This window comes from Passer domesticus, chromosome 18, assembly GCF_036417665.1.
Source record: "Passer domesticus isolate bPasDom1 chromosome 18, bPasDom1.hap1, whole genome shotgun sequence".
Classification (NCBI taxonomy): domain Eukaryota; kingdom Metazoa; phylum Chordata; class Aves; order Passeriformes; family Passeridae; genus Passer; species Passer domesticus.
The window spans coordinates 3,599,552-3,614,750 of record NC_087491.1 but is presented as its reverse complement, the minus strand read 5'-3'; the positions used below and the strand labels follow the sequence as shown (position 1 = coordinate 3,614,750).

General features: G+C 50.9%; 1 protein-coding gene across 4 annotated transcripts in view; it reads right to left on the bottom strand.

Annotated features, from left to right (window-relative positions):
* Positions 1-3,342, bottom strand: part of NSMF (NMDA receptor synaptonuclear signaling and neuronal migration factor) — a 45,879-nt gene extending 42,537 nt beyond the window's left edge. For all 4 annotated transcript variants that reach the window (XM_064394202.1, XM_064394204.1, XM_064394203.1 and 1 more), the window contains exon 1: positions 3,082-3,342. In XM_064394202.1, coding sequence (XP_064250272.1) covers positions 3,082-3,188 — 107 coding nt within the window. In that variant the 5' untranslated portion in view covers positions 3,189-3,342. The remainder of the gene's footprint in view (positions 1-3,081) is intronic.
* Between the last annotated feature and the right edge of the window lie 11,857 nt (positions 3,343-15,199).

Genomic DNA, 15,199 nt, shown 5'->3' with positions numbered 1-15,199 from the left:
CTCTCCCAAAGAACAGCTGTAGGGCAGCACAATTCTAAGCAGAGCTGCAGGAAAACATCTGCTTTATTGCCTCATTTGGGGTGCCAGTGTTTTCCTGTAGGTGTCAAGGGACCAAGGGCAACAAAAGCCCCTTTCTGAAGGGCTTTGGTTCATCTGCGCCCTTGGAAAAGTTCTGAGGAAGCCAAGGAGCACAAGTCAGACAGGCACAGGCAGGGCCCTGGGGAGGCTGTCAGCGGAGGGGCAGCACCAAGGTCACCGCTCAAGGACAACTGCGTCAGCCCTGCCTTCAGCACTGGGGCCCAGGAGCTGCAGGGCAATAAAAGCACACACAGGGAGGGAACAGCCCCTCCTGACAGGGACACCTCACACGCAAGCCCTTCAGAGGCGATCAGAGCAGCAGCACCGAGCGCAGCCCTGCCGGGGCGTGCAGGAGAAGACCACAGAGAACAAACTCAGCAGCCTTGTGGGTGCTCTCCACAGAGCAATTGTGTCCTTAGTTTGTAAGAAGCTACTTAAAAGACCCAGCACACAACAAGCTGCATGGAGCTTAATTAATGCTCCTGGGACGTGAAACTCCCCTGAGCGGCTCTGCAGAGATTTTAATTTAACAATCTAGGGAGCCTGCACCTCCTGCCTGGATCCCATTACTCACACCAGCAAACAAGCCCTGCATCTTGCTCAGTAAAACAGTCAAGTGCGCACACGCGCTCTAGCCACACACAAGAAATACACGCCATGGTCCCTTGGACTTGCAGCAGAATTCCAGGAGATGATTTTTCTCTGTTCTAAAATATGAACAGGACAGAGCCCAGAAGATGCAGAGAAGCAATCCCAGGATCCCCCAGCTGCCTACACCCACAGGGCACATGACCATTGCAGCAGTGCTACCCACACAGGTGACCCAAGTGCCCAGCCCTCGTGGGGTGGACAGAACAGTCTCTCTGTAGCCTTCCCCAGTGTCCTACAGAGTCCTTGCTGTAGATGAGGATGAGGGAGATACACGGAGGAGGACCCAGGGCAGAGCAGAGGAGCTGTGGGTGATGTGCTCCAGGAAACCTTCCAGCAGGTGGGTCATTGCTGCTGCAGGAATTCCAAGCATGACAGAGCTCACGGAAGCAGGGACTGAGCTGTGCCTGGAGCGGCAGGATGGAGGCACATGGACAGCACCTGTCACCACCAGCACCTTCTCCACACAAAGAGGCTCTGCAGGGAACCCCTCGGCAAGTTCGCCGACCTCCTCAAATGATTTTTGGATCAGGAATTTCTAGCACAGGCATCAATCAATAGGGAGACACATAAAAGCACCTGTCCTGTGCCATGGTCTATGTGACCAGACACTTCTCAAGGGCATTATGTCCCCCAACCCAAACCCACCCATAACTTTTCTGGTCAAACCACCTTACTTCACAGAGACACCACACAGCTCCTGCAAACCTGTACCTGCAACTTGTCAGCAGGTATGGAGCAAACCAGAACCCCCGAGGCACCTCCTGGACTCCACAGCTGATGGAACCTGAGCAGCATCTGCCCACCCTGGTGTAGGCTAACAAGTCATTACATTCAAAACACATTAGTCGCTCCCAAACACCCACACTACCATTTGAAACCCTACCAATTACTGAGTGTGTTGTTTGTGTGACTGCCTAATCCCACTCCCAGAACTCCATCACTGCACTTATGGTGCTTTACATGTCATTTCTGTATATGCACCTGGCTGACCTCACCACAAAGAATCCCACTTCCAAATCTCTGAATGCCACAGAAAGCATTCATGTTTTCATTACTGGTTATGGGCAGGGTGCAACAAAACGTGGGGAGAAGTTGCAGGCTCTGCCTGGAGAGCTTTCCCTCGAGATACTCCAGAGTTTGAAGGATGGGTTTCTTTACAACTCAAACAGATGGCAAGGTACAAGCTTTGCATCTCTTCACTTCAAGCCTTAAGACTTCTCTTTCCTCTGAGCACAGCAGAGATGCCGTAATGCTGAGTTACAGAGAGAGGTGACTGAGATCTTTCAGCAACATGGACTGAGTCCTACACATGGCTCCAGCTTATTCTAATGCAATTTTGTCTAACAACACAAAGGAGGCGTTATATAATACAGTTGAAAAGTTTAATTTCTCCCAATTCTTCCCCAGCAGCAAAGAGCCAGTCTAGCTGAAGCAGAGATAGTGACAGACCTACTCCCTACAGCTGTGCTGAAGGAGCAGCTAAAAAGCTGCGCCAATGCCCCCAAACAGTCACCGGGTGACTGCTGTGACACTTGCACTGCAGCGTGGGAGAAGGGTCCTTTCATCTGGGAAAGGGCACTAAGGCAAAGCTCATCTTTGACAGCTTTTTTAACCTAAGTACCACTAAGCAGCAATGCTTGATACTGAAAAGCACTGGGATCAGGCAGTGAGCGAAATACTACGTTGCAGGACAAGCAATATAAAACCAGAACAGGCACAATATACAACCCAAATCCCCTAACTGGTCCATGTAGTGGCTTGGGACGCTGCTGGGGAGGGCAGACACGGTGGGTGCAGATTTTCACAGAGCAGTTTTTCTATTCAAAGGAGCGAGACCCCTTGAAGGAGGCTGCTGACTTTGCCCGCGGACACGCACACGGCATTTCAGCAGAGGAGAAACCACCGGGCACACTGACCGCACTTCCGAATTCCCGAAGATTGTAAAGCTCCATCCCTGACAAATCCACTTCTGACACGCTCTTTGCCAACCCAGCAAATAAAGCCCTGTGGGTGCTGTGGCCGGGCCGATGGCGGGGACGCCTCAGGAGGCAAGTCACCCCTCGAGAGGCTGCGGGTCCGGGGCTGCAAGGGCAGCACGGCCAGCAGCGAGTGCGCGGCTGGGCTGGGGGGATCGGGCAGCCAGCGACAGGGACCCGCCGGCAGCTGCCACTCCCCAGCCCGGGATGGCCCTGGGCACAAGCCCCGGTAGTGCCCGCACCGGTACCTGGGCTCGTCCCGAGGGTCTCGGGGCTCCCCCCAGCCCGGCACGACCCCCGAGGCGGCCAGGGGTGAGCACGGTGCCGGCACCGCGGGGCCCCCCGAGGCACCGCCCGCCGCGCCCCGGGCACCCACCTCACTTTGGCCGCCACGGACGACATGGCCTCGTTCCTGAGCGTCTTCCTTTTGGACACGGCTGTGCCCATATTCGCGCGGGGGGTCGCGGCCGGGGGAGCGCTCATCGCCGGGCCCCGCGGCTGCCCATGCCGGGGCGCGCCGCCGCCCCTCGCTGCCGCGCCGCCTCAGCGCCCCGCCATGCCGGCCCCCGGCCCGCGGCCCCGGCCCCGGCCCGCGCTGCGCTCCGCCGCGGCCGCTGCCGCCCCATTGACTGCGGCAGGAGGCAGAGAGGGAGGGAGAGAAGGAGGGACGAGCCCGCCCCACCGCCCAGGAAGCGCCGCTATATTTGGCCAGCGGCACCTCCTCCGCCCGCCTGACATCATGGCCGGGGAGGGGGCGCCGGCCCCGCCTCAGGGACCGCGCGGGGCGGCGGGGCCCCAGCGCGGGGCGTGTGGGGCTGCTGCGGGAGGAGGGAAAGGACAGGGACACCTCAGGGGGCTGCAGCTCCTCCCGAGGGGCAGCTCCCATCCCTGCTCTGGGACAGGGACAGGAGCCAGGGCACGGCTGGGGCTGGGCCAGGGCAGCTCAGGCTGGAGCTCAGGGCAAGGCTCTTCCCCCAGAGGGTGCTGGCACTGCCCAGGCTCCCCAGGGAATGGGCACGGCCCCGAGGCTGCCAGAGCTCCAGGAGCCTTTGGCCAGCGCTGCCAGGGGTGCCCAGGGTGGGGTTGCTGGGGGGTCTGGGCAGGGACAGGAGTTTACCTGGGTGATCCCTGTGGGTCAATTCCAGCTCGGGATACTCTGTGGTTCCGCGGTTCTACTGAGGGGAACACCCAGCCAGCAGCCGTCAGACCCGGCTGCAAGGGGAGGCCCGGGAGTATCTGCCTCCAGGCTCCTGTCAGGAAGCAGGCGTGCAACCTGCAAAAAAATCAGTCATTTTGACACAAAACTGCAGCCTGCCTTTGACAGATCAGCTGAAAGGTTTCACACACGGTTTATTTTCCACAGCAGGGCAGCTGCATTCCTCTGCACGTGGGGTGGACACGGTCATGAAGATTGGATTTTGGACACGACAGCTCTGTAGAATTGACACAAACACCACTGTCTTTGTCCCCTGAGCAGGTCACTGCTCCCCACTGCTGTCCCAGAGCAGCAGCACAGCCGTTGCCAGTGACGAGGCAGCGGAGCCATGAGGGAGAGATGGGTGTTCAGAAACCTCCTCGTGCCCAGTGTCACCTGCCAGAGCAAACACCTGCCTTGAGATCACTGAGTGCTTAAAACAAACCCAACAGAAGGAGCTGATCAACCAGGCAGCCCAGCCTCAGAGGATTTTCAATCCACACAGTCACAGAACTGCTTGTGTTGGAAAGAACCTTCATAGATCACTTACTCTATCCTTGCCATGAGCAGGGACACCTCCCACTGTCCCAGGCTGCTCCAAGCCCTGTCCAGCCTGGCCTTGGACACATCCAGGGGCAGCCACAGCTGCTCTGGGCACCCTGTGCCAGGGCCTGCCCACCCTCATCATAAAAAAATTTCTTCCTATTACACAGTTTAATCTATTCCTTTGCCTCTTATCCTGGCCCTGATAAAAATTCTCCCACCATCTTCCTTATAATCTTCCTTTCAATATAAAGGCTGCAAGAAGGTCTCCCCAGAGCTTTATCTTCTCCATCTGAACACTCGCAACCCCTCCAGCCTTTCTTCACAGCAGAGGGATTCCAGTCTCCAGATCAATTTCAGGTGTGTAGGTTTCGATCCCTAGGGTGTTTGGGAAAATGTTTTTCCTTGGGAAAGTATTTTATAATTCTACTATCAGGGTACCTGAGTGAATGGGGCAGCAAATTCTTATATATTATTCACAATACATAACATACAGAAAAAGTACTTGGATTGTCCCCCTGACTCTGCAGTGCAGGAACCCCAGGAACTCAGAGCCACTCATTCAATAATATTGGACAGAGGGGTAGAAGTTTTATAGATAATTAAAATTCCTACAGGCTTTGTGAAAAGGGGCAGCTGAAGGAGGGAGTGACAGGCGCACCTTGTCCTGTCTGTAGCTGAGGAAGGGCTGTAGAATAGCTCATATTTCACTGTCCTTCAGAGACCCTGCATGAAGACAACAAAAGTTGGGGAAAAGCTTCAGTCCTCTCTCTCAACAGCCTCCAAAGTAAAATCTGCAAGAAAATATAATAGTATTTGAACAAATTAAGTCTCTTTAGTCTATTAATCTACCCATTGAAAAATAAAGTAATTTCTGTAGAGAGAGGAAAAACGATGAAGGTACCCAATTCCCCTGGTCTCTGTGGACACAAGGAGCAGGGTACAAATACCTCACCAAGCAGCCTTTATCACAATCTGAACAATTCACTATGAATAACAAATTTTCAGAGCTGTATCTCTGCTGAGGCTCAAGCTGTGAGCAGAAAAAGTGACATGTGTGCACAATAAAGACATGGAAATACATAACAAATAAGGTCAGTTTGTGTTTCCCAACCCTTTCCCCCTGTATGTAAACTAGATGGGGAAAATGTTCTTTATTTCTATGTTTAAATATTTTGCCAGTTGAGGCAAATGCTATTCCTTAAAATATAACTCACACTCCAAACTAACAGGCAGGTCTGCTCTATCCATGAACACAATTCCCACCAGATCTACCTGGAAGCACCTCAAAGTTGCTCACAGTGACATTTTTCATGTACTAAACAAAACCCAACCTCAATATATTGGATTTTTTTTGCCAATTATGACTCCAATTAAATTTCTACTCATGACTTCCCCCCACCCTGGTTTTTGTTGTACAGTCATGTCACAAAAGAGTTCCTACAACAGAAAAGGAGAAAAAAATCCATCTGTTTTGAATGAGCAACTGAAAAAAATTGACTTGTAGAGAACTGGAGCCATGCAAGCAGTTACAGTCTCCATGAAGCTGTGCCCAGTGCTATCAATTCCCGGAATTAAAAAGCATCCAGATGGATGCCTCCATATTCATCCCGTGGTCAGACTGCTCTTACTTGTGCTTCTTGGAGCTGCCTCGAACTCTCCCTTGCCCATTCCCCAGCAAGGTCTCCCTCTTTGAGGCTGGGGAGGGTCCAGCCAGAGCCGGGCTCACTTTGGGGACTGCTCAGGGCTTGGCCCACTGGGTTTTGAACACCTCCAAGGATGGAGATGCAAACCATGCTCTGGTCCATGTCCCAGGGCTGCACTACTCTCACAGGGAAAGATTCCCATAGATCCCCTGGGAATTTTCTGTGTTGGGCTGTGTGCCCTGGAGAAGCACCCAGCCCCTTGACTCCCCCCCAGGAGCCCATCCCTGCAGATTCCCCTCTTGATTTTGCTTCTTCCCTGCCATCCTTTAGGGTTTCCTCCCTGCCATTGGGTTTATCCCAGGCATTTAGGGTCTGGGTTACCCCAGAGGAGGAGGCAGCCAGAGGGCCCTTTACAGCTGGAGAGATGTCTTTGCTTGGTGCTAGGAAAAAAGTCAGGCGAGCCAGGCAGACAGTTCCCACAGCTTCTCCATGGCAACAGGGCCTCCAGACATGCACACAGGCAAACGGGGGCTGGGAGCCTCACAGCCCCTCCACCCGAGCCCCAAACCTCCACTCACGGAGCTCTCACCCCAAAACACCTTCCAAAATAATCGCAGCTGGCCAGAGGAACGTTCCCTCCTTCCACCAGGGAAGGTGCAATGCCCTGAAGCCCAAGCCAGGCAAAGCCCATCCCAACCAGCTATGGGTTTTGTCCAGAGAAATGCATCACACTTGAAAATCTGGTGTCTCTGCATCCTGTCAAACCAAACAGCACATCTCTGTCCGGTAGAAAACCCAGAACCTCAAACCTATTAGGTCTAGGTCTCAGGTCAGATTCTTACACTCAGACTCTAAGGAACCATTCTTTTTATGTTTATAAAAGTAATTTTTGTCTAAACGAGCAAAAACTGTGTATCCTGACAATTTAAATACAAAAAAGGAGAAATAAGGCAAGCCAAAACGAGTCACAGCAGCAACCTGCAAAAGGGAGAGGCAAACAATAATAAATACTTCTTCAAGCACGTCAAGCTGGAGAGTCAGAAGTTGGCTATGGTGCAAGAGAAGCATTCGTAGGAGATAAGGTCAGAACAGAAAAACAATGAATATTTTGCATCTGTAGTCAGTGAGAAAAGGCTTGGAGACGTTCCTGTGCCAAAAGTCATCTTTATATGGACGTGGCATTGGATTTGGCTCATGTTCAAGTGTCAGCAGGAGAAGTTGAGGAATAAATAGCCAAACTAGAGAGTGCAAATGCACCAGGCTGAGATGGTTCACCTAAGTGCCCAGTGAGAGCTCAGAGGTGAAACAGTTTAATTACTCAGTTGTAGCATGTAATCACTGTGTGTAACAGCCTCACTGTCTGAGAGCTTCAAGGTGACAAATGCAAAGGGTTTGGGGTTAAGACTGACCCTGAAGGCTGAGGTTCCCCCCTGAGCAAAGTGAAATTGTCACTAAGAATCTCATTAGTGCAGAGTTGGATACATTTGAAGTACTGGGAAGAAAAGAAAGTTGATTTTCCTGGAAAAATGAATGCTTGACGAACATATTACAGTTCTTTAGAGGGGTTGATAAGTGTGAGGTGTAGTCTGCTTGGGTTTCCAAAAGGTCTGTCACACGAGTTTCTTACAGGAATGCAGCTACCATGAGATTAACAGAAAATACATGAAATAGATAAATACCTGGTTAAAACTTTCCCAAAGAACAGCTCTCAATAGGCAAGCTCCTAAATAGAGGGAGGACTGGAAAGGAGCCCCACAGGGACCTGGGCAGGGCTCTGCTCACTTCAGCATATTCAGAAATAATCTTGAAAATTAACTGGGGAAAAAAAAAAAGGAGGGACAAAGCTTGCAGCTGATGTTAAGGCATTCAGGGTCATAAATACACGAGACACTGAAGAATTATACAAAGGCCTCGTGATAGTGAATAACTAAGCAAGAGATTCAGGACATCCAGAGGAGATAATTACAAAGATAAAGACAGGATGAAAACAATCCCAACTCCTTAAGCACTGGGCTCTGCACTGATCTTTATCCTCAGAAATAGTCTCTTTTTCTTCCAGGTTCAGTTGAATATCATCCTGCCCAACCCAGCTCCATCTGTGCCTCATGCTGGCTCCTGGCTTTGGTGGAACTACAACCCTGAGAGAAGGGAAGGGACTCAGCAGTGTGGTAAGCAAAAAACCAGGATGAAGGGGGGTGTTTAATGGCCCATATGAGATGACTGCAGTTCCTGTGGTCCAAATTGAGACCAGGACTGTTCATGGTCCCTGCAGAGAACACAGTCAGTCACCCAGGGAAGGGCAGAGTACCAGGGCCAGCAGTGCCAAGGGAGGTGTGGGACCCCTAGACATTTCCCAGGGCTCACATAACCACAACTTAAGCCAAGGTGCAGGTGCTTCCCCAGGAACATGGCACAGAATTGGCACAGACAGGACAGGGCAGGGATGTTTTTTAGCCCCCTGCCCTCTGCTCCCATTTCTCTGCACAAAAAAACTGGCCTGAGTGTGTTCATACTGAAGGGGCAAAGCACAAGAGTGAAAAGAGAAGACAAACTGATGTGCCCACTGTCATTAAACACTCTGCCCCAGTTAAGCTCTTTTGACAAGCCACAGCAGCCCTGAGAGCTGGTGGTAAACCTACAGCACTGAGGAGCTGATGGGGTTTATTCACACAGCACCGGAATAGACTTTGAGGACAGCGGTTATGGCCAAGTGCTTGGGAAGCTCAAGTTCTCGTGGGTGCCAGAAGGTCACTCAAATATCACCTCTCCACCTTCCTGCTTGGCCAGTTTAGTCCCTTCGAGATGTTGCTGTTAAATTCATCAAGTCCGAACTTCACTCGAATGAGGAACTGTAAGAAAATAACTCTCCCAACACTGGTATAATTAAAATGAGGCCATATATCACTGAAGCAAAATCAATAGCTAACAAGTTGGAGTTTGTCAAGAATTACGGTTTTTCTTTGAGTGGATTCATTTGCACAGAGCTGTTCTAACACAGCCAAGCATTTGGCATCAGCAAAGCTTGCTCAAACCCAGCCCCAAGGGTAGTCCCAGTCCCTGGGTGGACAGTTCTGAACCAGCTGGGATGCAGGACACTCAGACCCCATGCTGGCCAGCTCACCCCCAGCTATTTTTAGTAAAAGACACAATCAGTAATTGCCAGGGTTGGGTACAGCCTTTCAGCCCTGCCTTCTGTACGTGACACATCCCAGCCCCGAGTGCTGCTGAGGGCAGCACTGCTGGGAGGGGACCCTGAGCACAGGCTGAGCTCAAAGATTAAACCCTCTCCTCCTTCCTCCTCCCTCCTCAGCAACTGCATTTTCCCAAGTTCTCTAATTTTGCCAGCATTATGAAGAGGTCAAATACTATTTATTTAACATTATCTGTCTGCTCCTGCCCAAGGCAGCAAGGTCCTGGCAGAGCAAGCCAGAGAAGCCCTCCCAAACTGGAGATTTGGAAGGGAGGCTTTGTGCTCAGCTGTGGGAGGAGGATAGGGAAAAGCAGAGATTTTTATCCCAAATTTGGGAAAAAAAAACCTTGAAAAAGGTCTTGGGGGCTTACTTCCCATGCATGGTGGTAGTCTGGGGGGATTTGAGGGTGGGTGCGCTCTCCTGGGGTGAGAGCAGCAGCCTGTCTGGCAGAGCATGCCTGGGGGGCATGAGGGCATTTCCCAGGCACACACACCTGTGTGTCCCTCAAATCCCAGCCCCAGAGCTGCTTCTTCACCTCCACTGACCTGCCAGGCTGGCTCAGCAAGGGCTCAGGGCATGAGCAGCTCCAAACTCGGTCAGTAGTAGCAGCCTGGCTTTCCCCTGGGAGACTCCCAGGGTAGCACTGGCTCTGCCTGGCTCTGCAAGCACAACCTGAGCAGACTTCGTGTGTTGGTGGAAAATGATGAGGCTGTGGGGTTGCCACCACTTTGCAGGGCAGGAGCCTCAGCAGCTTTCCCTGAGCAGACATTAGAGAGGGGGAGGACAGGCTCCAGCTTGGCACCACTGTGCCACAGCTTCAGGCACTGCCTCTCCCTGCTCCCTGCACTGCAGCACCAGCACTGGCACAGCACCACCCCAGTGGGAGGCATCACACTACTTAAAGAAAATTATGCTGCTGGCCTTTTCATTATGTTGCCCAGCAAATGTTCCCATGAAATATAGGCCTAATTATCTACCCACATTCAGATTACTCTAGGATGCAATTTCCTTCTACTCTGTGGAGTTTGCTCTCCTTCTGTGGATCTCATGATTGAAATACATTCAATTAGTTATTACTCTGCTGGCTGAAATCTTGAGCTGCCTTCCTGACAGGGCTGCTCCATCTGGGTCTGGCTGGCCTCACAACAGCCAGGTGACACCAGGTCACAGGCAAGCCACAAGGATGTCTCAGCACTCAGCCGTGCCAGTTATTTATTAGATTTGTATCTCAAATGGAAGCCTTGTCAGACCTGAGGGCTTGAAACATGAAGTATCAGCATCATAGAATCACTGAGGTTGGAAAAGGCCTCCCAGATCATGAAGTCCAACCATTCTCCCAGTGCTGCCAAGGCCACCACCAAACCATCTGCCCAGGTGCTAGATCTACATATCCTTTAAATCCTTCCAAGGGTGGTGGTGGCTCCACCACTGCACTGGGCACACCCCAGTCAATCAAAGAGAAGACACAGCCTCAGCCTGGGTGATTGCTGTGGTCGGTGTCCATATTTTGGGTGGGACCTTTTCAAAAGCATGATCCTAAATCCCTGAGAGTTAACTCCCTCTGCCCAGGAGAGGAAAACTCTGGGTGGCACCATGTTTCTGGGTCAGGAGGGCTGACAGGAGACTGAGCATTTCAAGAGCAGCATAATAATAGATACCTCTTTTTCCCTTAAAATGAGAGAAGCAAAAGCAAGAAGCATCAGCTGTAGCAGGAAGGAGGATTTGAGCAGGGTGGTAATGACATTTTGTTCCTATTGGCTGCATCAAATAGACATAAACCAATCCCTCAGAATAAACTACAATAAATAATAAACCCAATTGCTATAACAAAGGAAACAACAATATGGATGTGCCGTATAGGGAAAAGACTCCTTAACTCCTCCACAGAATTTTGGAAGTTCTGGTGTAAAGGCTTTCTGGAGGTCTTTGCTGGAAATCTGGCACAATAACTTCTTTTGGCCACACTGAGGCACTTGCTGGATGTTGAACTCTCCCAGGGTGACCTGCTCCCACACTTGGCCACCCTCCTGGTGAAGGAAACTAATTTTCTACCTACCAGAGACACATTTTACTCCCAGGGATCCCAGGGACTGCTCAGCAGCTGTGGAGGTGCAGGATTGGGCCCTTACAAAGGAAGTTCCTCAAGGTCGGGATTCCAGAAACAGCTCCAGGAACAGATCAGTGGTAATTGATTGCTCAATGATTCAGTGATTACTCAGTTTTTGCTCCATCCACATCTCAGTATTTCATTGTTTGGCAAAATATCAGCCTGACTTTGTCCTGACATTGGCACCATGCAGCACAAGAAGAGCTGAAGTTTGAAGTGACTGTGTCATATCTAAGATGGAAGAAAAAAAATGTTATGATTATGGGAAAATTTGTATGACTGTGTCCCTGGAAGCATCTCACTCCCAAAACTCTGCTGCAGCCCTACCCTGCACCATGTCCAACCCTTGCTGTATCTAAAAGTGCAGAAATAAACCATTGAAATGAAATATCTGCTGGCAGAAGGGCTCAGATCATCTGCAGCAGTGGACAAGGGGACTACAGAACATGGTGTCTGTCTGAACTTCTGTAAGATCTTTGAGACAGTCCCCCACAATAGCTTTAACTGGATATTGTCTTAACTGGAGAGATGTGGGCTGGATGGATGGACTGCTCAGTGCATGAGGAATTGGTTGGATGATCACATGCAGAGAATGGATGTGACCATCAATGGCTCAAAGTCCAGGTGGAGATCAGGGACAAGTGGTGTCCCTCAGGGGTCTGTATGGGGCCAGGGCTGTCAAATATCAGCAACACAGACTTTGTATTGAGGGTGCTTCCAGCAGATGACGCCAAGAAGTTGTGGGGTCAGCCACCAAGGGGTTGACATGCCTGAGGGAAGCTGGAAGAGCTTCTGAGGGCACACCCAAGGAGCTGGAGATGCTGGAGCCCAGGGCATGGCAGGAGCAGCTCCTTCTGCTTCTGCCTGCCATGAGGCTGAACAGGGGCACGTGGGGACTGATCCTGTCCAGAGCCAGGAGAGAGCAGGGAGAAACATTTGGGGAGGGTGACTCAGAAAGCTCAGCTGGAGGATGAGGAGGGATGCACACACATTCAGGGCCATCAGCAGCTCCTGGCCACGGTGAGGGTGTAACAAAATAGGTGCCATCTGCTTCAGCTGGAGCATCACACAGAGGCACGGGCAGCAAAGAGCCTCTAGTTTAGATCCTGTTGGCAAAGAGAACAAATTCCACAATTGCTACAAAATAGCTCAAGGCGAAGAGGAGGAGTGGCCACAGCGTGAATTCGGGTTCTGCGGTCCCTGCTCCTGCCCCACTTTCAAGTTGTCCTGTGGAGAGGAGGAAGAGCAGCCCTGAAAGGTTTGTAGTGATTCAAAGCAGTGCTGAGTGGGATTTGGCAGTGAGCTTGGGATGGGCAGCAGCTCAATCCATCACCCATTCTGCAGGAAAGGACCTGGATGCTGCTGCAAATCTTCAGTGGAACCAGAGTCAGAGATGCTGTCATTGTGCAGAATAGGCGAATGTCACGGCACGAGAAATAACAGCAACAGAGCCCTGTGTGGGCTGGGCAGGGCTGGGACAGCCCCAGGCTGTGGTGCTTCAGGGGAGATTTGGACTCAGGAGGGGTCAGATGGTGTAAAAGTGCCAGCTGTGAGCAAAGGCTGGAGAAGGGACTGATCCACCCCAGGAAACTGAAGCAGCACAATCTGGTTATGTACAAGGCTGAAGGCAGGACAGGGCAAGGAGCAACAGGGTTACACTGTGGTGGGGAAATTCAGGTTTCTCCTGAAGAAAAACTGTGTAAGGGTTGTGAAGCAGTGGAACAGACTTCCAGGGAGAGCAGTGCAGGTGTGATCAGATGGAGCAGAAGCTCCCTTGGGCACCAGGTCAGACTGGACAGGCTCAGCACTCTGCTCCTGCCTGGGAATGCCACGGAGTCACCTAACCCTCCATGGCCTGTAGGGCTTTCTGAGCTCTTCATCACTTATGGAACCAGCACCTTCACAAACCTCATGGAGATGGTGGCAATTCTGAGAATCTGTGGGGGAAAAAACCTCCTGCAGTGTGGGAAAGCAGCAGTTCTTTGAGTCAAGCTTGTGACAGGGCAGAAGAGCTGATATTGCAGAGTCTAGAAAAATTAAGTTTGGCCAAAAGCCCATCCTGTAAATTGGTAATCCTGAAAACAGCCATTGGAAGAAAAATGACACTAAATATGATGAGGAAGAAAGGAATAGATACTGATCAATATGCAGCAACCACATCAAGCTATGGAGCAGAGCTATTGATAGAGGAGGTTAAATGGACAGAGGAAAATCCATGTCTGGCAAAGCCACAGCCAGTAAAGAGTTGTTTACTAAATACATTAGAAACAAAAGAAACATTAATGATGTTGTAGACTCATTAGATAGACTTAGAAGAGCATAAAGGGATTTTGGTCAGGAGCAACCTCAGGTGTCTCCAGTCTGACATCCTGCTTGGAGCAGGACTGACATCCAAGTGACACTGCCTTGCTCAGGGATTGCCCAGGTGAATTTTGAAGATCTCCAAGCATGGAGAGGCCCCAGCATTCCTGGATGAGGAGGTTTGCTCAGTGGGTCCCTTCTGTGTTTGGAAAGAATGAGAATGTCAGACATGACGGTGATGAAATGTGGTCTAATACCAACCCAGAACATTTCAGGTGCCATCTGTGGGGTTTGTGAGCAGCAGAGCTGTGTGAGCTGCACCTGAGGGCCCTCGAGCACTGCACTGAGCCAGGCTGAGCTGCCTCTCCTGCTGCTGAGGTCTGGAAGCCTGGGAGCTGCCAGGTTGGGCAGGATGCTGACAGGCTGCCCTGGTTAACAGCTGCTCAGTCCAGCACGACACACCCAGACTGAAAAATGGAGAGGATGCAGAAGATTCAATTAATATAGAATTCAGGGATTAAAAATACACCCCTCAGCATGGTGCAATGGAAAGTGTCTTGTCAAATGAGCCTCAGTTCATCCTTTGAGAAAATTACAAGTTTGTAGATAAAGGTTACCATGTAGCCATTATTTGCTTAGCTTTTGGCAACGTGTTTGAGTTAATATCCTATGACACCCTAATTACAAATTTAGCGCTATACAATCCCAATAAAGCCCACATTAAATGGATGGAGAGCTGCAAATCCAGCTCCAAAACAAGGACTCGTCAGTGAACAGAGATGATTTAGAGGGATTCTGCCAGAGTCAGTCCCAGCCTGACACTAATCAATGTTTTCATCATTGATTGAGAAATGAGCACAAAACACAGCTGATAAATTATACAGCTGCTGGGAGCAGAAGGACTGGCAGTGAATAATTATGACAGAGAAGTTCTACAGAGCAACTGGGATCTTTTCTGTGCACAACCCATTTTCACTTGGCAGTGTTAAAATAGGCCAGCTTTCAAACAGGAACGGAGGAAAGGTTTCATCCAAAAGAGTTGGGAGGAAACATTTCAGCCAAAAAAATGATGGGAGGAAAGGTTTCATCAAAAAAAGATGGGATACAAAAAATCTAGACATCATCAGGGGAAAGTAACTCAGAGCAGCTGGTTTTGCATCACTCCAGCAGCCACAGTGCTGGCCCCAGGTGCAGAGACTGGAGCAGAGGATGAGGAAAGCAGGACAGTCCTGCAGTGCAAGGAATGGTGGGCAGAGGACACCAGAGGTGTCTCCAGGGGACAGCTAAAGTGGCAAAAGAGTCAGACAAAAGAGGACAAGGACAAAGCCCCTGAGCTGCAAGAACCCCATGGAGTGCAAGTCATGGGGACAAGCTCCAGCTCAAACCTCCTGTCACCTGCACCTTGGAGCAGCACAGGACCCGTCCCTGCATGTCCCTGCAGCACTGGTCCTCATCCTCTCCGTGCCCTTCACAAGCCTTGACACTAAAAGAGAAACACTCACTCTCCCAAG